This window comes from Mirounga angustirostris, unplaced genomic scaffold (genome assembly GCF_029215605.1).
Source record: "Mirounga angustirostris isolate CCGP_5_RB_7025 unplaced genomic scaffold, mMirAng1.0.hap1 SCAF_17, whole genome shotgun sequence".
Lineage (NCBI taxonomy): Eukaryota > Metazoa > Chordata > Mammalia > Carnivora > Phocidae > Mirounga > Mirounga angustirostris.
In genome coordinates, this window is record NW_026991725.1 from 48,111,314 (window position 1) to 48,134,623 (window position 23,310).

Below are 23,310 nucleotides of genomic sequence, written 5' to 3' on the forward strand. Positions count from 1 at the left end.
CCGCTTTCTGAGCTGAGTACCCCCTCAGCCCTCTTCCCTCTCAAGTCCCCTACGATGCCAGGCTTCAGGGGCCCCAGGGGGATACACCCACAGATAAATGTACGCTTAGATATGTAAAATACATAAGTGGATGTATTTGTATTCCCCTCAACGATCAACAAGTATCTGAGCGGCCACTTTGCGTCCACGCTCTCTGCTGGGATGAGAAAGACCTAGGAGGGTCCAGATCGCATGGAATTTACAATCTGCCGGAGGAAGACAAGTCCGGGCTACAATGTCAGCTGGAGCGAGCGCCGTAAACACCACGCAGGTCTCAGCGGGAATGACTAGGGGGAGGGGATACCCCTGACATTCCGCGGGGTGCTCGGGGGTGCGCCCCGAGGTGAGATCGGAGCCGAGAGCCATGTTACAAACGAGCGCCCTGAGACACAGACACTCGAAGGACATCGGTGGCTGAAAGACGGGGGGGCGACAGGGTGTCACCCCCGCCCCCCCGTGCCCGGGGGCGTCGCTTCCCCAAAGCGCTCAGAGTTTTCGGGGGAACCGCGGGGCCGGGGGCGCCTGCGCAGAGGCCGCCGCCGGCCTGACGTCAGCGCGCCGGGCCCGCCCCGCCCCCGCCCCGCCCCCGCCGCGGCCCCGCCCCGCCGCGCGCGCGCTGGCGCGCATGCTCCGGGCCCCGCCCCCGTGCGTCACAGAATGGCCTCGGACACCCGGGCGGCCCCTGACGTGTCGGGGAGGAGCCGGGCGCCGAGGTGCGCGGAGTGGAGCTGTGCGCTGCGGAGGGGAGCGGAGCTGAGCGGCTGGGCGGGCCTGGCCAGGCCAGCGGAGCGGAGCCGTCGGTCGAGCGGCGGCGAACATGCGCTTTTGACGCATTGGAGGTGAGCCGGCGGTGCGGGGCCGCTCGCGAGGGGGCCGGGCCGGGTGGCGGCGCCGAGGCCTGTGCCCCGGGCGCCCGCCGGGCCCGCGGGTCCGGGGCGGCCGTTCCAACCGCTCTAACTGCCTCCGCCCCCACCCCTGCCCGCCCTGGTCCGAGGTGCGGCCCGCGGGGGGCGGGCGGCCGCCGGGGGGGGGCGAGCCCCGCGGCCGGGCCCGGGCCGGGGCGAGGGGTGCGCGGACGCGGCCCGGGGCGCTGGCGGCAGCGGCGCGCCCAGCCCTCCCCCGCCTCCCTGCGAGCGCCCTCGGCGGGCAGGGCCGTCGGCCGGCTCGGCTTCCCAGCTCTCGGGGCCTGTCCCCGCTGGGGGCCGCGGCGGAGGCGGCCCCCGTCGGGCTCGGGTGGCAGCCCCGTGACTCCCCGCCCGTCCTGGAGTTCGCGGAAGTGTCCGCAGACGGGTTCGGGTTGCCTGTGCTCCTTCTTCTTTTCCTCCTCCTTTGCTGGCAACCTTTTAAGTTTTGCCGAGGCGGCCAGGGTTCCTTCGGTGCCGATGGTTACAGTCCAGCTCTGCAGCGCCTTGACGCGTTTCGCCGCACTCGCTCCTCGCCGGCTCTCGAGCCTCGTCACCCTGTGCTCGTGCCTGCCACTGCTACCTCCGTTTGACGGACGGGCAGAGGGAGCCCGGCGGGGGCGGGTGGGGCGACTAAGTGATTGACTCACACAGTAGTTTGGGTTCTACCGGTGCGTGAACGGCTTCGTTTGCATCAGAATTTACGCCTCTAGCCTCGCAATCACGGTGTCTGTGTGCGTGTGGATTTTATACCCTGCCCAGCTGGAAAGCACAGCAGAAAATTTGGCTTGCCGAAACCATGCCGGAAGCTAGTAGGAGAGATGCATTCCGGTATTTTTGGGCAGACTCACCTGGGTTAAGAACTGCTACTCGGCCGTAAAGAAAATCTCCCTCCGTCTGAAACGTTCATGGGTCGCTGGCTAATTGCTCTGTCTGATAAATTGTGTCGCTCTTAATCCACTTCTGAAATAGGGTGATGGCTTTGCTAAATCATGAGGTGCGGTGCATGCAGCATTAAGTCATGGGTTGAAGAGAAGTAAAGGGGAGCGGAGGAAGATCTCTCCTCTGAATTTATATTAAAACCAATATTTAAAATTGAGAGATTATAAGTAACCAAGCCTCGGGCTGGCCCTGGTTAGAAGGTGACCTGGTCCACATAGCATTTGCTAAATCTTACCGAGCCAAAAAAAAGGAAAGAGATCAAACAAAACAAAACAAAACAAAACAAACAAACAAAAAAAAATAAATCTTACCGAGCTGTTCTTTTTCAGTTCAGCGTAGACTTGTTAAATAAATTGAAGTTGGATAAGGGAGATTAAAAAATAAGTGGAAACCTCAGTAAAACCTTAGATCTGGCTTTCATGTCATCTGCAAAACTTATTTTTATTCTCATTTTAAGTCATGCTGAGATAAATGTGGTTACTAAAGCTTAAAATGACTGCTGACATAAGTTCCTGATCACTTCGTAAGGTAGAAGAAGAGATTTGATGGTCAGGGCTGAAAGGGAGTGGTATTTGTGATCACCTTTGAAAAGGAAAAGATTCTGTAAATGTCACCTTCAGGAGAAGTAGATGATTTTGGTTCAAAGGCACGTGTCTTCTACAGTGAGTTCCAGAAGAACTCTGTCAATCTCAGTCGATACTACAACTATTAATAGGATGGCAATATCATAGGAGATGGATTTTCTTACCATTGCACAAAAAGTAGCTTGTGGGCAAGTATAACATTTTGGACAGGCTGTTTTACACCCGAATGAATTGATTTGTCAGTTGCTGACCATGTGAAGGTCACATACAGTATGATAATGCCCCACGTAGAAGTTGTCGTACTTTTGAAAGATCCATGCTCCCGTCTGTATGAGACATGGTTTGAGGGGAGATTTGGGTAGCAGGGGAGAGTACATAATTTCTGCTTTCATTTCAGCCTCATAAGATTATCGATGTATCATTAAAGCTTTTTTTTTTTTTAAGATTTTTTATTTATTTATTTGACACAGAGAGAGAGACAGCTAGAGAGGAAACACAAGCAGGGGGAGTGGGAGAGGGAGAAGCAGGCTTCCCGCTGAGCAGGGAGCCCGATGCGAGGCTCCACCCCAGGACCCTGGGATCATGACCTGAGCCGAAGGCAGACACTTAACAACTGAGCCACCCAGGCGCCCCTCATTAAAGCTTTTTAAAAATTTTTTTTAGCAGTGAATTTTTCCATATTGGCTAACTTTCTATAACCTTAACATCTCCAGTTACATAGTTTCAAATAACACAGTGAACACATCCTCCCACTGTAACCTGAAGCAAACTGAACAGACTGTCTTTACAGCCCAGAGAAGATGTTTGAATATCTGCAGTGGTAGCAAATTTGGGGCATTTGTAAAAATTCTGATTTTTGGAAAGAGTATTTCTGACGGATAAAATCAGAGTGATAAAGCTGGATAATATCAATCAGGACGCAGTAAAAATGAGGTGTGACCACAAAGAAATAACTTTTTTTTTTAGTTTTTAATCTGGCTCTTCAAGGCTATTCCAAAAGAGGTTTTAAAAAATGTTTTCAGGAATGGTGGTATCACTGGACTATGCTTCTGGAAGAGATTAAGGAATCATTTGTATGTTATAAATTCTGAAGCATTTATTTTGTGGTCATACTTCAGAGGTTCACTACTGAACCAATATTTTTTTTTCACAATTTAATAAAATTTATGCAGCATTTACTATGTGCCAGGCTCTGTACTAAGTACTTAACAAATATTAATTCCCCTAATCTTCATAACAGCCCTATTTTAATTTTTATCCTCATTGTGCAGGTGAGGAAGAGGGAGGCACAGAGAGGTTGAGTAACTGGCCCAAGGTCATCGGGCTAGTGAATAGAGAGGAGTCTGGCCCCAGGGTCTGAGCTCTCCACTACTATGTCCTGTTGCTTCTACCCCTTGTTCCCAGGTTAAATGTTTTTAATTGGTTTCTTCTGGAAAAGGTGATGGTCATTTTAGTAAAAGGTTTCAGTTGTAGATTATACTATTTGAGGGGCCAATAAAAGTAGCCTGTTAATTGGAAAAATTGGAGTCAACATTCAGTTCGCATAAGATTCAGCAAGAAAATAGGAGATGCACATGTGAAATAAAAACACATTAAAGTAATTTTGCCAGCGTTATTTGGCACTGAACTAAGTAGTTGGATAGGGAGGACACAAGAGATAGAGCTAGATATTGAAAAGGTTTCGCAGGAAAGTCTATTTATAACCCGAGTCATCAGGGAATACTGATGGAAACACTGGTGATTGTGTTAAGAATATGACCCTATTTAGGCAACAAAAATCAAGGATAAATGGATACTTTATAGTATACCCAGAAGTGTAAACAGATAGATTCTTAGGGAATACTACTTAGCTAAGTGCTCTTCAATGTCATAACTACTTTATAAGTCTTCTGATACTGAATAAAGGGCCAAAGTCAACAGAGCAGCCTCACCCAGGAAAGTTTCACATTGGGCATGTGAATGATAACATTTTTAGATTTAAAACTGTGGAGCCAATCCTTCTACAAATGGAGTTTGTAGAAAGATTGGCTCCGCGTTAAAATACATTCAAACAAATGTTAGATGCAAGGATAGCATCTAATAGTCATTATGAACTTCGTAAGGATTCTGGCCTGTGGACCACACAATCCACCACTAGCAGTTGTTGCCTAGTAACAGGAAGAGTGCTGAAAACTTTAGAAGTATCCTCCCCGTGAATAAAATGTTGCTATACTGAAGAGGTACCAGTCACCCAATTCCAGAAAGGCATATATGTAATCTAGAGAAGGTCCAAAGCATGACGGTGACATAGTTAAGGGACCAAGATGGTGGCTGCCAGGTGACTATAAGCTACAAAGACAAGAAATATGCACTTTGAGAAGACCAAGGCTGAGAAGTATTATCATCAAAGTACAAAATTTTTAGAAAGGCTTAAAAAATAATACAAACCTGTGCACCAAAGCCTAGAACCTTACAGAGGAGCAGCGCGCTAAAGTTATGGCAAATTTAAGGCCAAAAATAGGAGAATCACCGATGGCTATAAAATATGGAACTTGTCTCAAATGCATAAAGTAATATAAAATCAGCAAAATAAGAATTTTAGATTTGAGATATTTAATTTAAAAATGTTGTATGTGAGGGTCAGGACCTTCTTATACTGTGTTTTCATTTCTTTGGAGTTTTCACTTGCTGTTTTTCAAGATTTTATTTTTAAGTAATCTCTACCCCCAACATGGGGCTTGAACTCACGACCCCGAGATCAAGAGTCACACGCTCCCCTGGCTGAGGCAGCCAGGTGGCCCCACTTGTTTTTTTTTTTTCTTATTGACACAATAGCGATGTGCTTTCATCACAGCCTCCTGTATCCGGCTTTCCAGACTGTTAAATGGGACTCCTCGTTTTCCCTGGAGCCGTCCATCTGGCTGAGGGTGGGGACGTCTCTTCCTTGCAGTCCTGAGTTGGGGCCACTGTTTCTTGCACCCGTGCTGCCCTGTCTCGGTTGTCTCTGCCTCCTGTAACTGTCTCAGGAAGTGCGTGGGAGGTCACCCTCCTGAGTTCTTGCAGGAGGAAAAAAATTCTCTCGTTTGTCTGAATTACCTGTTTCCTCTCAGTTCGATAGGTGCTAGGGTTTTCTTATTCATGCTCCTGGGTTTTCTCATTTGTCTGGTGGTTCTTGGTTGTCCAATTATATTTAAGACTGAAGGGCTGGACAGTGATTATTTTAGGTAGCAAGTGTGTGGTGGGGTCTCCAAGACTCTCCGCAGTGAGTCCCTTCCGCTCCCTGTTCTTTGGGGTGGAGCCTGTATCGAGCTTTTTAAGTGACTGTGAATGGGGCTTGGCGTGCGTCAAGACTGGTAATTTTGTCTAGCCGAGAATGATAGGTTTTATAATCCTGATTTAATACATGGTGGTGCACTGTGAGGTAGAAATAAACTACCCACAACTTTTTTTGCTCACGCCATTCCTGAAATAGGAGTTTAGATCTTAATAAAGGAAAGCAGTACTTTGGAAAGTAAAGAGGGAATAATGAGAGCAAGGTCATAAGTCATTTCAAACATTTGTTGAATTTCTACCGTGTTCCGTGTTTCTGGTGATGCAGAGGGATTTATAAATAAGACACTGGTCCTGCCTTCAAGGAACTAGCTGGAGAGACTTAGCCTTTTATTTTTCTATAAATATTTCTTATTTGAGCTAGAGTAAGTAGCAGCGAACTTTGCTTCTTGTGTCCCTGTGATCTTCATAACATTTTGTAAAACCCTAATTTACTGGGTTGTGTGTGTATCAGAAACTGAGTATTTGAGCTGCTCGTTGATATGTGGTTGCCAGTATTGAAACAATGAGTGCCTCTATCCAGATTTGAGGACCCGTGCCCATGAGCTTCTTTAGGGCTGGATTCATAGACTTCAGATGTAACCAACATTTTATTTATTTTTTTTTTGGCGTTTTGGAGAAAGACCTTATGGAGAGCATTCAAGGGACATAGTGATGGTTGCCTCACCTTGAGATGCCTCTGTGCTGTAATTAAATCTTCATCTGGATTGTTAATATGAAATCTGCCCCTTCCCTCAAGGAGACTGAGGCAGGAACTCTCAAGAGTGATTGAAATCACACGGTGATGCCTTCAACGGTTTTGGATAATCTTTTGAAATACAAATACTTCTGCTGGACCAGCCTCATCCTCACTGACACCTTCCTACACATTGTAGCTATAAGTAAGATTACCCCTACAGCTGGGGAAATGGAATGGGAATTGGGAACTTTGATGAAGGGATAGGATTGAGAGATTGATCCGTACTATTTAGTAGTCCGTACACAGACTTGAAGAAACCTGTCATCGGGTCCAGACTCTCATTAGATGAGAAAACGGAGACCTTGAGAGGTTAAGCAGATGGCTTAAGGAGTTGAATGGCAGAATCGGAACCCTAGAGCCCAGTCTGGGCAGGACTCCACCCTCCATGAGGTTTACATTTTCATGTGCTGTGGGCCCTGAGGGCATGTCCAAGAGTAGAGTGATACAGCCAGGAGTGTGCCAGTGGAGGGCTGATGGCATTAGAGGGGGGCCTGCCTGAGGCACTAAGTACTCGTCCAATACTTAACAATGTCTGACACGGAGCAGTTGCTCAGTAAATGCTCGAGAGCATTAATACTTTCTCTGAGCCAAGTGTTAGCTTGGTGCCATGAAGGGGGATGCAAAGCATGTCAAGATTCCACCTCTTTTCAAAGAACTCATAGGCTGATTGGTAATTGCAGATAATTGGAAGATTGACTAACATGCCAAAAGTCAGAGAAGGTGGTGTGGTCAGGAAGGACTCGGCTGAAACAGAACACGGCAGTCAGCTTCAAACTAAGTGTATCAAGTTATACTTTAGTATTATGCGGCGAGAAATCACTCTCGTACCTCTTTGGCGTACTCACCCTGAAGCAGGAGTTTCCGGTCTGTGACTTCTTGCTCAGCCTTTATGAGTGGATTGTGCTGTGTGAACTCTGCATTTCTATTAATTTACTTCCAAAGCTGGTCTTTCGTTCTTGCTGCCCCGGTATGGATTAGGTTGATTCAGTTTTGGTTTAGTTTAGCTAATACTGTTGAGTATCCGCTGTTGTGCAGACACTGTGCTGGGTTGGAATAAGAATAATACACAGCCTAACGGGAACACAAGTTCAGGCAAATGCATTGCTGTGTGGTAAGTCTTTTCAGGAAAGCAAGTGTGGGGTATAATGATAGGCAAGAGTGTCGGAGATTTCAGTGCTGTCTGGGTTAGGGCAGGAAAGGCTTTCTGGAAAAGATGACAGCTAGGTTTTAAAGGACAAGTAGGAGCTTTCCAAATGCACAAGGAAGGGAGAGCCACTCCGGGTAGAGGAAACATCCAGACCTGAAACAGAATGTCATGTTAAGACCATTTTGAACAGTATTGCTGGGATATAAAGTGGGATGCTTCAGGAGGGGGTTGTACAACGGAGGGAAGGCAGACGTTTTGCTCTAGGTATGAATGTAGAGTGAGCCCTGTGTCCTTGGTATTTCATTTTCTGGCCAGCCAATTGGGGTTTTTAGGTGGTCAGTCCAAATGTGAGGTCATAGATATTCCAGTCCGCCCCCACCCCCCGCCCCCAGCGCTTTGGGAGAGCAACCAAGATGAGAGGACATGGACGTTGGGGATTAGTGAATTTACGGAGGAAGCTTTGGACTTAAGATAATTAAGTTTTCACAAATGTAATAATCGTAAATTATTCAGAATGTGGTACCTGATTTGCTAGTGTGGTCACCTGGCATGAAATGTTTCTGATAGGTCTTTTGAAGCAATTGTACAGCAGGGAAGGACATGCAGTAGGAGTTTCAGCTCGAACAATAAACTTGTTTCTGTCACCAGATTCCCAGAAGACCAGCTGGCTGTAACCCAGCTGCTGGGGCCAGTTCACTTGGAACCTGGTGCCTCCATCCAAAGTACCTCATGTGCCTTTATACCCGAGCACTTTGGGGTTCTCCTGTCCTGACGTCATCCACGGTACAGGTGGGCCCTGAGGTTGGGGCAGTAAAGTGATTTGTGTGTCCAGTTATTCATTCTCAGAACCTGTCATCTTTAACTCCCTCCAGAATGCTGATTTAATATCCCAGATTTTGTACTTTCATTTAGATTTCTGTGTTCTCTATTTGTTTTTTAAATTTTTAAATTTCATAGGGTATATTTCATTTTTAATAGCTGCATTGGTTGATTGATTGATTGTAAGCTCTCCGCCCAGTGTGGGGCTTGAACTCACAACCCCAAGGTTAAGAGTTACACTTGCCGCGGACTGAGACAGCCAGGTGCCCCTGTTCTCTATTTAACTTAAAAATTTGTCTTTAATATTTCACAGGCTTTCTTGATCATGGATGGTGAAGATATACCAGATTTTTCGAGTTTAAAGGAGGAAACTGCTTACTGGAAGGAACTTTCCTTGAAGTATAAACAAAGGTAATATTGAAAAGCATCCTGAAAATAGGGGAGGGTATTTGGAATATACCAACTCTAACATATGTATTATTTTATTATTTATTGATTTGTTTATTTACTTCTTACTGAAGCTGGGATTCTGGAAATAGTCATAGCATTGCTGTCTTTAAATAGTATGAAAATGCCATGAATCTTTATTACTCAAATTATTAAAACAGTAAGAAAACTTCACATTTGTGATTTCTTCTGGGAGTTTACCTCCTTTTAAGCTTATTGGGTTTGGCCATCCTTGGCCTGCTGTGTGTGCCCTGATTCCGCCTCCTTGTGTGGTCTTTGGAGATTCCAATAAGCTGTGAAGGGCACGCACAGCGGACTCTAGTTCTCTCCAGGCCAGTGTTGTCAATGTCAGGAACCAGCGAAGCTGTGAAGGGGGCGAGAAGAGTTTCAGGGGTTATGGAGCATTTTATAAGGTCTCACTTATTTTAAGTAGTTGGGGAAACTTTAACCTTTGAGCACCAAAATTTGTCTTAGATTTCTTTTTATTTTTTTTAAGATTTTATTTATTTGAGAGATAGAATGAGAGAGAGAGAGAGGACATGAGAGGGGGGAGGGTCAGAGGGAGAAGCAGACCCCCCGCTGAGTGGGAGCCCGATGCAGGAGCCGGGACTCCGGGATCATAACCTGAGCCGAAGGCAGTCGCTTAACCAACTGAGCCATCCAGGCGCCCTTGGATTTCTTTTTAAAACGTGCTCTAACATACACACACATTTTCCTGCTTTGTTTTACAGAGCTTGTTAAGCCTTATCAAACCTTTTATCGCTGTTTCATTGTTATTGTTGAAGGTCGTTATTGTATTGTGCCAGTGGATCTAGAACGGGTCTGTCTGTGGCAGGGGTTTTCTTAATCTTTTTGTGCCATAGATGCCTTAATAGGCTGGGGAAACCTCTGGACCCCTTCTCAGAATAACGCTTTTAAATGCATAAAATTAAATAACAGAGGGCCTCCTGGGCGGCTTAGTCGGTTAAGTGTCCCACTCTTGGTTTCCGCTCAGGTCATGATCAGGGTCCTGGGATTGAGCCCAGCCCCGGGGGGGGGGGGGGGGGGGGGTCTGTGCTCAGCAGGGAGTCTGCTTGGGATTCTCTCTCCCTCTTTCTCTGCCCCTCCCCACCCCACTGCATGCGCTCTCTCAAATAGGTAAAACTCTTAAAAAAAAAAATAACAGAATTACAAAGGAAAGCAACTGTATTGAAAAACACTTATCTAAATATGACACTACTTTGTGGCATTAGTATATGTGCTTTATTTACACCTTAAATAAGAAAGATCTAGCAGTGAGTGTATAAAATGTGTCCTTTTGGGCCTTTAAAATTTTTTTTTAATTTTTTTATTATTTTTTAAAGATTTTATTTATTTGACAGAGAAAGACAAAGCAAGAGAAGGAACACAAGCAGGGGGAGTGGGAGAGGGAGAAGCAGGCTTCCTGCCGAGCAGGGAGCCCGATGTGGGGCTCGATCCCAGGACCCGGGGATCATGACCTGAGCCGAAGGCAAATGCTTAACAACTGAGCCACCCAGGCGCCCCATTTTAAAATTTTTTTAAAAAAGACTTTGAGAGAGTGAGAAGGAGCCAGGGCAGAGGGAGAGGGACAAGCAGACTCCCCGCTGAGCAGGGAGCCTGACGCAGGGCTCGGTCCCAGGACCCAGGATCATGACCTGAGCTGAAAGCAGACATTTAACTGACTGAGCCACCCAGGCGCCCCCCCTTTTGGGCCTTTTAACTCACTTTCACTGACGCCCGACTCTAGAGTCAGAGCTGCAGAACAGACTGTGTTTATTGTGTAGTACGGTGTATGGTTGGAGCATCCAGGCAAAATGACTGAGCGGATGGGTAATCATCTTCAGGCTGGCCCTGTGGTTCCTGCTCTAATTCTTCTGTCCCGCGGTGTCTCTCATCAGCTTCCAGGAAGCTCGGGATGAGCTAGTTGAATTCCAGGAGGGAAGCAGAGAATTGGAAGCAGAGCTGGAGGCACAGTTGGTACAGGCTGAACAGAGAAACAGAGACTTGCAAGCTGACAACCAAAGGCTGAAGTATGAAGTGGAAGCGCTAAAGGTAACCCTGGAAGTAGAAGCTAGTGTCTGATGGGCTGGCTTATATTAAAATGAGAAATAGAATTATTTTAGGTGGAACCGAAGAGCAGTAGGCAACAGAAAAATAGGAAAGGCTTAAAGTGAATTTTTGCAATAAACTTCTCTTTCATGGAACCAAGGGAAAGGTGGTTTAGGGTTCAGGAGTTCACTTAGAAACTCTGTAGCTGGCCGTTTTTTAGCTATACTGTTCCTGTAATATAGTGTAATTCCTGTCATCTTCAAAAGCTGCCTGACTTGACAGATTGCCTCATTCCACGGTACTTTAAAATTCTATATGTATGAACTACACATTTGTTTCATTATTGTTCATAGTCTCTTTAGTTTTGAAGTTTAGTTGGGGTTAAAAAAAATTCCTTTTTAAAAAGTTATTTCCAGGATTAAAAAAAATCAACCGCTTTTGTTGCTGTTCAGCGCCTGCCTTAGTCAAGTGCTTGGGCCGTTTCGGGGCCTGCAGCGAGTGTGGTTTGGGGAAGGTGGGGAAGGCAGGTGAGAGCGAGGGAATTGGAACTCACTGATAGTCTCCCTGTTTGTGCTTCCCCTGGGCCGCCTTTAGCCTGAGAACCCAGAGCTCCTCCCACCACGTGTGGGGTCTTGGAGGCAACAGTTTCACTAGTTTACTTCTTTCCAGAGAGATCATTATTAGATTTCTTTCTGAGAGGAGAGTGGTTGGCTCTCTAAATTTATGAGTTAAGGTACTTGGAATGAATGTGTGTGGGGGGGGTTTTTTTGTTTGTTTGTTTTAAATATTATAAGGAGGAGAAGGCTACACTACAGCTCAGCTGGTGGTGAATTCCTTGGATCTCCCCCACCTCCATATCTTGGGTTACTTCCTGTATATCAATAACACCCTCTCCTTCCTATTCCCACGCGTTCAGGAGAAACTAGAGCATCAGTATGCACAGAGCTACAAGCAGGTGTCAGTGCTGGAGGATGATTTAAGTCAGACTCGGGCCATTAAGGAGCAGCTGCATAAGTACGTGAGAGAGCTGGAGCAGGCCAACGATGACCTGGAGCGTGCGAAAAGGTAAACGCAGGGCGCGCATTTCGTAGAATCAGTGAGGAAGATCCGGGTCTGTAGGCTCAGCCTGTCACCTGGATCTTAGTCCCAGAACATCTCCTTTCAGAGTTTCAGTCCCCCTGTAACTCATCACATCGGCGCTAACCCCAAATCCTCATCTCCCCAGATCAAGCCCTTCCAGGGTTTTCTTCCCCTCTGTCCTTTTCCCCCACTTTGGGTCCCCTGGTTGCTCCTGTTGGTCTTTCTCTAAAGCACGTGTCCTCCATTCCCCTGTCTTTCCCTCCGTGTCCTCAGTCCTCCCGCCCTTGTCCTCAGCCCCACATCTCCTACCTGAAGTCTGCAGTTTCTTCCCCGCCGATCCGTCTTTACATCCCTACTCCTCTTCATTCTTTTCGGCTTTAACACGAACCGATGAGATTATCTCAGAATGCTGCTTCCCTTGGCGATGGCACGGCTCGGCCTAGAGCAGTTTGCTGGTACTGTTGCTGAGCTTCTCTGTGATTATAATTAGTCGTTTCTTAACCATTCCCAACCGAATTCCTGTTACTTTACAATTATCCATACGAGTGACTCTTCAGTGCCTGACTTGATGCTAGAGTTGAGGATACCTTGGGTGTGACAGGTGTGGACATCTCACACGAGAAATACTCGGGTGAAGAGCACGTACCGGGGCTCCGGAGCGTCCACGACGGAGCCGCTACGTGCCCTGGGGGTGCTGGGGAAGTTGGCTGGGATTGAAGCTGAGTCTCCAAGGAGGAAAGAAGCCAGCCGGGTGAAGAGGGAGATGGGGAGGCAGAGAGGCAGGAAGGCTTGGGAGGTAGGAATATTTCACTTTGAAGTGCATAGAGACAGTGTAGCTGAACAAGATGGGACTGGAAGGTGGTCGTGGCCAGGTTGAGGAGAACCTTGCGTGCTCTGTTTGAAAGCCATTCTGGAGGCGATGAGGGGCTCTTTAAGAATTTTTTAAACAAAGGAGTAACATCAGATTTCGAGTTGAGAGGATAATACTGAGGAATTAGAAGTAGGGAGAAGGATCATTTAGGAGTGATTCAGGTGATGGATGAAGAATTAAGCCAGGGCAAGAGGTTGGAGGAGAGCAGATGGGATTGAGAGACAATTTGACATTTGATAGGACTTGATAAAATTTGGCCAGGGCATTAAGAGTTCGAGCTTGAGGTTAGGGAACGTTAGGTAGCATGTAGTGGACGGGGGGCACATAGTAGGTGCATGTTACTACTGTTTGTTGAATAAATGAGTAAGATGAGAAATGCAGGAGGAGGAGTTGGTAGGGACCTGGGACTTTGTGTTTTAAACAAATTCTTAATTCTTAATGTACTCTAAAATTGTTGTAAAGTTTTCCTCCTGAAAATGTGTAAACTTGATTGTTCTGTGTTTAAAATCCGGGGGGGGGTTGGGATACAATGTGTAATAAATGGCCTTCCTTTTAAGGAACTATAGTGAACTTTGGTGGGAATTTAAGAGAATATATTGAATGGCCCAAACCAATAGCAGAGATACTAAATGTCACCAGAGGTCAGAAGGGACATTTTCTTTCAACTGGGCCTGGCTCTCTAGGTCCAGAAATGGCATGAGATAAACTGATAGTTTCCTTTTGTTGTATTAGCTATTTGCATGCTATTATTTAATTCGTGAACTCCAATTTTTTTTTTTTTAGGGCAACAATAGTTTCACTGGAAGACTTTGAACAAAGGCTAAATCAGGCCATTGAACGCAATGCATTTTTAGAAAGTGAACTTGATGAAAAGGAGTCTTTGTTGGTGTCCGTCCAACGGTTAAAGGATGAAGCGAGAGGTAAAACTGGCAACTGAACATTTATCCTTTACCTTACCATCCCTAAGCCCGAGTTCTAAGCTAGCTTCGTTTATATACTTTTGAAGCCTTGTACATTTCTATCTTTTGTCAGGCACGACACTAAGTGCTTTTAGTCTCTTAATGCCTACAGTGTCAACTCTAAGAGGTAGGTAGTATTAGCCCCATTTTATAGGTGGGAAAACTGAGGCATGGAGAGTTTGAGTTTTGTCCAAAGTCTTGGAACTTTTCAGTTGGGGGCCGCCTGGGTGGCTCAGTCGGTGAAGCGTCTGCCTTCGGCTCAGGTCATGATCTCAGGGTCCTGGGATCGACCCCTGCATCAGGCTCCCTGCCTTGTGAGGAGCCTGCTTCTCCCTCTCCTTCTGCTCCTTCCCCCCCACTCATGCTCGCTCTCTCTCTCTCAAATTAAAAAAAAAAAAAACAAAAAACTTTTCAGTTGGGATTCAGACCCTGGTCTGTTTTCCAAAACCTTAACTCTGCTACCAGTGTGCATGTCCTGCTTGGTTTGTTTAAGTTTTTTCCTTTTTGCTTCTATGTAAATGATTTTATGTTAGGCATATAATAACACTGCATATGTGCACATATTATAGAGACCATTTTCTTCTTTATAATATTCTGTACTCTATCACATACTAAAAAAGGAAGAATTTTATTTTTTTAAAAAGATTTATTTATTAGCACAAGCAGGGAGAGCAGTAGGCAGAGGGAGAGGGAGAAGCAGGCTCCCCACAAGGCAGGGAGCCTGATGCAGGGGTCGATCCCAGGACCCTGAGATCATGACCTGAGCCGAAGGCAGACGCTTAACAGACTGAGCCACCCAGGTGTCCCCCCCCCCCCTTTTTTTTTACATATGAGCATAGTTAACTGTTTTCTTAGGTAAGAGCATTTGTATCAGTCCTAGCATTTTAAAATTATTCTCAAACATCATTTAGACAGTAGGGTTGTCTTATATACCCCGAGAAATAAAAAGTGTTACATAGGAAATAGTTTTTGAGAAATCGTAATTTAGGCAGAACGTCTTTATGGCATTCCACAGGTGACTTTGCTGTCTGGATTTGCTTCCTCGGGTGAGTTTTATTGCCTGTGCCCCATTTTGCAGATTTAAGACAAGAACTGGCAGTTCGGGAAAGACAACAAGAAGTAACCAGAAAGTCGGCCCCTAGTTCTCCGACCCTCGATTGTGAAAAGATGGACTCCGCGGTGCAGGCGTCACTTTCTTTGCCAGCCACCCCTGTTGGCAAGGGCACGGAGAACAGTTTTCCTTCACCAAAAGGTTTGCCATGTCGTTTCTTTCTGAACCTGCGGGAGATTACCAACTGGGGAGGGTAGGCTGGGGAGCAGGGCGAGGCGTGCGTAAGCGGTGGTTTCAGTATAAAGTCGCGGAGGCCACACGCTCTGTGAGGCGGGGGAAGCGGTTGGTTTCGGGGGCCGCTCCCTCCCGGGGAGCAGGGCCGCCGTGGCCACGTGTGAAATGAGCGGCTCAGTCCGTTGCGATGTTAAAAAGTTAAAGGTTTTCAGGCAAAGTCGATCTTTTGAGGCTAGCAGCAATCCACTCTCGTGCTGGAAACGCGAAAAAGAGAAAAGAGGGGGATCCGGCTGCCGTCTTACCCCTGAGAGCCGACTGCTGTCAACCCTGACTCTGCCCGCTGCGGGTGCTTGTTTGTGTTTGCACACACCTCCTCGTTACACCCACGTCGGTGGCACCTGTAAATACGGTTTCTTTCTTTTTTTATTTTAAAGATTTTATTTACTTGACAGAGACACAGTGAGAGAGGGAGGACAAGCAGGGGGAAAGGGAGAAGCAGGCTTCCTGTGGAGTAGGGAGCCCGATGCGGGGCTCGATCCCAGGACCCTGGGAGCATGACCTGAGCTGAAGGCAGACACTTAACGACTGAGCCACCCAGGCGCCCCGTAAATACGATTTTTGAACTGATCACAGAGGACTAGCCACCTTCACACGCAGACCGTACCGAGCCGGGTTGAGCTGCCATTCAGACTCGTGAAAGACTGGCTCAGGCGGACACGGCCGTCCTCTTACACGCCCCCGTGGCTGCCGTTTTCAGAGGTGACATTTGGAGTCACCGATGACTAGTACATAGAGAATGTTCTTTTGTCATCAGCAGAGGTGTTTTTTAAAAATCTAGATAGGCAGAAAAACCGCTTAGCAGCCACTGCATAGAACCTTGGAATGGAACCCCTTAGCTCTTTATTCGGATTTATTTCATTTTTGCAGCTTAGAGATATGTCAGCGACTCCCACTCCTCCATACTTTTTTCTTCCCAAAACGAAGCTCCTTCTTCCCCTCTCTTTTTTAAATAAAGAATTTTATCTTCCAGAGTGGTAGGAGAAGGTTTCTCTCTGGGCAGTTAGTGATGTAAGCGCTCTGTGCCTACGCCCCCCCAGTCCCGTAGCCACTAGCCACATATGACTATTTACATCTTATTAATGTGAGTGAGTTAAAACTTAAAATTCAGTTTCTCAGTCGTATTAGCCACATTTCAGGTGCTCAGTAGCCCTTGAATAGATAACTCATCCTTCGCCTAGTTACAAGGTGAAGTTCGGTAAGAGGTATGAAAATGCTGTATAGTGATAGGTGGTGTTCTTTGTCCTCGTGCTGAGTTTGCTGCTGAGGACCTAGGGCAGGCCAGGGTACAGGTGATAGCAGTCATCAGGAACCCTCACTGCCCACGTTCTGGAGTGGCTACTTGGGCATTTGAGGATCGCAGAATTGCCAACATTTGAGAATTGGCAAAGGTTTGCTTTTAGGTACTAATTAGAATTCTGCAGTTAAGTTCTGAAAATTTGTGAGTTGAGCATGAATCAGAATATAGTTTGGAGCTTCAGTCGAGGTTAATACCCAGGGAGGTGCACATCCTGTAATAGCTCATTAGAGTTTTAACTCGGACTTGGCTGCAGCGAGCTGGGCGAGTTCAGTGGGACGCAGAGCTTGCTTACTCTGGCACAGGATTAAGACATGTCAACTCCAAGGTAGGAATATTTGTCCAGGTGGACAGTGTTTTAGACTGGAACTGATGGCATGAACTTTCACTAACCTGAAAGCTGCTACACACTGGTTCACAGCAGTTGTGTGACAAAGAAGTCTGCAACAGACCTAACGAGAAGCAGGAGATGAGAGAAATCAGTGCAAGATTGAAGGGCTGAGCTCTGTGAAGTGGTCTGTCTTTAACTGCATTTTATTGGTAACAGCGCCTGTTTCCAAAAAGCATTTAAGACAACTCACCATTAAAGCACAGATTTCATAATTTGAGAGGAATAGGGAAAAACGAGATCTGGAAATCCCTGCTGAGAGAAGTACAGCAGTTTATTTATATCCTGTCGAGCGCTTGTTCTATGCCACGCATTATTCTAGATGCCGGGAGTCTCCTGGTGAATAAGGCAAAGTCCCTCCCTTCAGTGAGATGATATTCTGGAGGCCAAGGACAGTCTGAACAGCACCAGCAACAAAGCATTTATATACTGATTAGCACTCTGTAGAAAGCTGCTAAAAGAATAACAGCTAACATTTATTGAGTACTTACTATGTGCTAGGTATTTAAAAAGTGTATTAACTAATTTAAACTTCACAACGGACTTTAAAAGTGAGGTTATCAGCCCTCTTCTACATATAGGCCGCTTACTAAAGCTCACACAGTTACTAAATGGATTTGCCTCCGCAGTTTAGCTCAAGAGCTCTTAACCATCATGTATATTATCTCAAAAATTGAAAAAATGTGCATGACTGAAAACCTTTGCTGAGGGGCGTGCAAGATGATGTGAATATCACACTGGATAACCTGATTGTGACTGGGAAGCCTGTTGCAGCAGCCACTGTCCCCAAATCAATCAGCAATTTAAATTTCTAATAGAAATCAAAACAGGGTTTTTTAAGTTGGCAAGTTTTAAAGTTACTCCGAAGAGTAAATGTGCCAAGAAAAGCTTGAATTAGGTTAATAACAAGAAGCTTTCTCCTTCAGGATACCACAGTATATTTTAACATTGTAATAATGAGGGCGCCTGGGTGGCTCAGTCATGAAGCATCTGCCTTCGGCTCAGGTCATGATCCCGGGGTCCTGGGATCGAGCCCCGTGTCCAGCTCCCTGCTCGGCGGGAAGCCCGCTTCTCCCTCTCCCGCTCCCCCTGCTTGTGTTCCCTCTCTCGCTGTGTCTCTCTCTGTCAAACAAATAAATAAAAAATCTTAAAAAACAAAACAAAAACAAAAAACACTGTAATAATGAAAGCAGAATATTTCTGGTGGAACAGACTAATAAATTTAAGGGAACTAAAATATATAGGAAATTCAGTATATGTAAAGTGCCATTTCAGATGAGATGAGTCTTCATGACATGGTATTAATTAGTACAATTGGCTATCCATTTGGATGAAAAAAATTTAGATATTTGATGAATTAAATGATCTAAATGTAAAAAAAAATTTAGGAAAACATTAGGAGGAAATAAGAGCAACATTTTATAATATTGAGGTGAGGAAGCCAAAACCTCCCCCACCAAAACAAAGTTTGAAAGAAATGTCACACTGAGAAATACAAGATCTGGGAGAGAAAGGGTGAATATCTGTAGTGTTTAGTGCCCTTACCCATTGATTAAAGGAAAGACAACCCAGTAGATAGACAGAGTGCAGAGGATAAACATGATTTCCAGAAGAAGAGATTCAAATGTCTAGTTATTAAGGAAACAAAAGAGAAAACAAAATGACTATCAAATTGACCAAAAAAAAAAAAAGATGATGTCTACTATTATAGAGGGCACAGCCATACGGATTGCTGACATGAGCTCAGGCTCATCAGAGAGCATTTTGGCAGGCTCTCTTAAAGGTGGAAAAAGGGGCATATCCTCTGATCCAGCAGTTCTATTTTTAGGAATCTTCTCTGGAAATACTTGTCTAGATGTTTTAAGGATATGTGTCCTTTTAGCATTGCTCATGATGTAAAATTATATACAGTCTCAGTATACATCAGTTGAAGGAGACAGTTCAACATATTTATGGCGTCTCCACTTTATAGCTTACGTTCCTAGTTTGGAATACTGTATCGATTTGTCATTGAGTGTATCCTGCTCAGTGACACCCGACAACAAAAGGGAAAGACACCTGCAAGTGTAATCACTCACCTTTTCTTTCTCTCCAGCTATACCAAACGGTTTTGGTGCCAGTCCACTAACTCCTTCTGCTAGGATATCAGCACTCAACATCGTGGGGGATCTCTTACGGAAAGTAGGGGTAAGTATTCAATTATTTAGCCCTAGGTACGTCACCTGCCACGGTGTTGAATTCTGCATTTGGAGCGAGGGAGGGAGAAGGGGCTCCTTCCTGTGGTAAAGGCTGTGATGAGGCAGAGAAGCAGGACCCTCCAGTGATGGGCCGAGACTGCTCCAGATAAACACGTCGGGGCTCGGGCTCTCTGGGGCCTCTGCAGGAGGCCCTGTGCACTGCGCTCTTGAGATCCCCCTGGATTTACTTCGGTTTCTCCTTGGCCGCTTCTGCATCATGACTCCTCCGTCTTTTCCTAAGATAACTGTTCTCCGGCCTGCTGTGTGTTTTATACCACTCTTGGATCCTGTTCTTGCCGCAGTCCGCCCTCCCTGTGGCCTCCCTCTAAGCTTTCTCCCCGGAGGACTGCAGCACTGGCCCTCGGGCAGGACTTTATGCTCTTAGTCCACACCCGGCTCCCTGCTCTTGGCCACTTCAGCTTCTGTGCTGTCTCCTTGGCTCTAACCTTGGCTTCCAGAGCAGTTGGGCTTTTGAAATATTACACTTGTTTTTCTGCTTAGTCAGTTTTTTGCTTGAATACCTACTCTTTGACCTTATCAACAGTAGGATTCTTCGGGTGAAATGAGTGAAAGCCATCTCTTGCTTTCCTGTCTTTCCTGCTCATTGGTGATCCCACAGATGGCTTCCTCTGTCAGTGCTGACTCATGGTCTTTTTGGCCGTGGAGGAGACCTGCAGTCGGGATCAGTCCAGCAGTCGGAGCTCCCCTTCTCTGAATCTGGATTGCAGGAAACAGATAACTGTGTGGATTTATGCCACTGTGAAGTTCGCATCTTGTGCGTGGGTTCCCTTTGCTGTTTCCGTGGGCAACTTTTATCTCTCTTTTCAGTAATCTACCCCTGAAACTGCCCGCTGTCCACCACCCCTTCACTCACTTGTTTGTGAGAGACATTTTCTGACAAAAGCAGAAATTGCATTATACTTTACATAATGAAGAAATGGGAGGCCTTTTCTGGCTTACAAAATTACTTTCTGACCATCAGATTAATTCCAAGTGTGCGTTTTAACATTGCTATAAAAAGCAACATGCACAAATTATTTCACACATGGTCCATAGAGTAATTTTCACTCCTAACATAACCATTTTTTAAAATCCTGTTTGTTGTAAGAGTATTTGGCTCCATAACTCAAAATACTGTGCTTATTTTTTGATGTCTTGACTTACCAACTTTAAGCAAAAAGATGAGGAATTTAACTCCCACCTCCCACTTTTTAATTTTTTGTTCTTTTGGTAATTTTCAGACTTGAAATGGCATGCTTAAACCTCTGTTTCTGAATTTATTAGACTGTATCTCAGCTTCCTGTTGTATGTGTGTGTCTTTCTCTCTGTCCCATCTTGAACTCTCCACTAGTTGGTTCTGAAAATTGAAAACTAGCAGCTTCTACAGTTTTCTGCCCATGTGTGGATTGTAGGCTGCAAAATCATAGAGAGGAGCTGGGCTCCTGGGTCGTTTTATCTCTGCCACTCAACAGATGTTTCGGGCCTTTTTTTTTAATCATTTACTCAATCATACCAAGTGTTTTGATTTTTGTATTGGAGCTGACTTGCATGCTTTTTCTTTTTCTCTGGCGTTGTTACTTACCTTCTTTTTCTTGTAGGTAGAAGAAACCTGTCCTTTCTTGGCTACGTCTCGTGTCTGTAGCTTCTTATTTGGTGCCCTCTGTGCCGGCGTTCTGAGGGGTACTGTCCCATTTCTCTTCCTGGGTTACCTCTGTCTGGGCTTCCCATGCGCAGCTTTCTCTGATCCTTGTTTAGCTTATGACGTTACGTAATTTGTTCAGAAATGGTGCAGAAAGGTGACCTTGGGAGCCCTCGTACAATTTGTCCATCTGGCTGACCGTCCGCCTTCCGAGATGTCATCGGGACTCCGGGTCTGCGGTTATCTGCCAGCCCCCGTGTGCTCTTCGGAGTGTTTCCCTTTCTACTTCTTTGTCCTCCTTTGTCCACGGACTTGAACTGGAGGCTCCAGCCCCACCCCTGCATCCTCTTCCACTGAGAAATAAGGCCATCTGATTTCCACTTGTTTGTTCTCCTCTCTGACTTCTATTATTACTCTCCTGATATTACCTCTGTTTGTAACCATTCTTCCTCTTTATCTCAGTGGTCCAAGGATCATGTTCCTGCCCACGGCTTATTTTGTCCCTCTGTGCCTTGGGTCCCATCCCATCCCAGCCTTCTTGTCGATGTCTCCTCTTATTTTCAGCCTTTTACTGTATTTTAGTGTTTATACGTAATCTTTATGGATTACACATTAGGTATTATACATATACGTCATATGTAATATTTGTGTATTACATACTATACCATTTTTTACTCATAAAAAGTAAAAGCAACTACTCTTTTACCCTACATCTGTGTTTAGCTGTCACCCTCTTTCTCTCTCCCCTTCACAGCAAGCTTTCCGAAAGCCTGTCTCCGTTTATTGTTAGCCTTTTTTCCTGCGTACCCGCTCTCCAGACATCCTGGTCTGGACTCTGTTCCTTGCTTACTCCACCAGAATTGCTCATCGATGAGCTCAGCACTGTCAAACCCAATGGATGCTGTTCTGCCCTACTTTTACTTCGAACATTCAACACCGACTTTTTTTTTTTAATGCTCTCTTTCCTTTGCTTCTCTGATGTGGTGTCAGGTCCGCTTCCCGCCTTCCTGCCCATTCCTCTTTGTCATCTTGTTGGGTCTTCATCTGCCCCACCCTTCCAGGGTTGATTTTCAGAATTCTGTCCCTGAATTCCTGATCTTCTCATTTACAGCCCTGACTTTGTCTGCTACCTGGTGTGAAATCTGCGGAGTCCTCATTTCTAGACCACTCTCTTCTCCGGTGTGGGACCCAGTGTTTGCCCTTGTGTGTCTGTCCCACCGAGGCCTCCGACAGCTTGTGCCTGCTCTGTGATCACGCTCAGCAAGTGTTTGAATGAATGAATGTCTTGAATAAGGGAATTAATGGCTCTCTAATAGTCCCCAACCCAGAAAGGAACACGGATAGGGTCAAGAGACTTGGGATCTGTCTACTCGTGCCACATTTTTCTTAGTTGTAAGATCAGGATTATATCTGTATTCATCCGTAATACTGAGAGGAATAAGTACATTATCCTGAGGTCATTAGGAGTCAGCATAAACATTCCCTCTTTCTATCAGAGAGGTGATTGTTTGTGGCTTGACTGGCTACCATTATCAACAGAGAGAGTGTAATTTTAGTCTTGAAAGAGAAATGGTTTGAAATGCAGATTTTTATGTACAGCTACTGTTTTGACAACCAAATCATTCCTCCTTCTTTCTGTAGGCTTTAGAATCCAAATTAGCAGCGTGCAGGAATTTTGCAAAGGACCAAGCATCACGAAAATCCTATATTTCAGGGAATGTTAACTGTGGGGTGATGAATAGCAACGGCACAAAGTTCTCTCGATCAGGACATACGTCTTTCTTTGACAAAGGGTAAGTCTTGGACAATTGAAAATGTTGTTTTTGAGTACTAAAGTCACACACTGTTAAGTGAGCTTATTGAACTTTGGAAAGGTAAACTCAGTTTGATAAACCTACATGAAGCGGTATCATTCAGGTCTTAGGGGACATCAATCTGTTGTCGTCTTCTGGTCCCCATGGAGTCTGTTGCCCGGAGAACTCTTGATGCTTCTGTCGTGGGAAGCAGTGCGAGGCTCTGGGAATTAAAGACGACTGTGATAATAGTCCTTGTTCTCAAGGCGCCTAAAGGCTAGTGAAAGACTTTCTTGGGCCAATATTTGGTAAGGGTAGAATCGTGTGTGATCATGTATGTGCAAACTCTGCAAGAAACCTGTTGTCTGAAGATTTTAGAAAAATAGGAAACCGCTGGATCAGATACAGTTTAGGGGACACAGGTTTTGTATGATGTGAAGATGTTTTTTTGGGCAATTGACAGTGTAAAAAAAAGTGGCATAAGATTGAAGCAATGGTACGTCCTTAATGCGAAAAAATTTCAGTTGGTGCCGCGGTGTGTAAGTAAAGAGTAGATGTTTTCTGTTTTCATACTCTCTTTGCATCCTTACACTTACTCTCTTAGGCAGGTAAAATATTTTTATGCATCTGCTATACATATTTTTTAAAAAATTTATGGGATTAGACTTGGTTTAGGCTCTGCAACCCCCACCCCCTTCGTGACTTGTATCGCCAGGATCTTTCCCTG

The 23,310-nt window shown here is 45.5% G+C and overlaps 1 protein-coding gene across 9 annotated transcripts in view; it reads left to right on the plus strand.

Moving 5' to 3' along the window:
* Positions 1-711: 711 nt before the first annotated feature.
* The window catches only part of NDEL1 (nudE neurodevelopment protein 1 like 1), a 61,737-nt gene continuing 39,138 nt past the window's right edge, over positions 712-23,310 (plus strand). For 4 of the 9 annotated variants that reach the window (XR_010408387.1, XM_064582260.1, XM_064582259.1 and 1 more), the window contains exons 1-9: positions 714-878; positions 8,311-8,451; positions 8,795-8,892; positions 10,827-10,980; positions 11,894-12,042; positions 13,712-13,848; positions 14,966-15,139; positions 19,010-19,101; positions 22,432-22,583. Coding sequence is in view for 7 of the 9 variants with exons in the window: in XM_064582260.1 (XP_064438330.1) it covers positions 8,392-8,451; positions 8,795-8,892; positions 10,827-10,980; positions 11,894-12,042; positions 13,712-13,848; positions 14,966-15,139; positions 19,010-19,101; positions 22,432-22,583 (1,016 nt within the window). In the remaining 2 variants the exon portion in view is untranslated. Of the gene's footprint in view, positions 879-8,310; positions 8,452-8,794; positions 8,893-10,826; positions 10,981-11,893; positions 12,043-13,711; positions 13,849-14,965; positions 15,140-15,384; positions 15,573-19,009; positions 19,102-21,901; positions 22,379-22,431; positions 22,584-23,310 lie in introns of those variants that run through there. The other 5 variants (XM_064582258.1, XM_054511063.2, XR_010408388.1 and 2 more) reach the window with 4 other exon arrangements.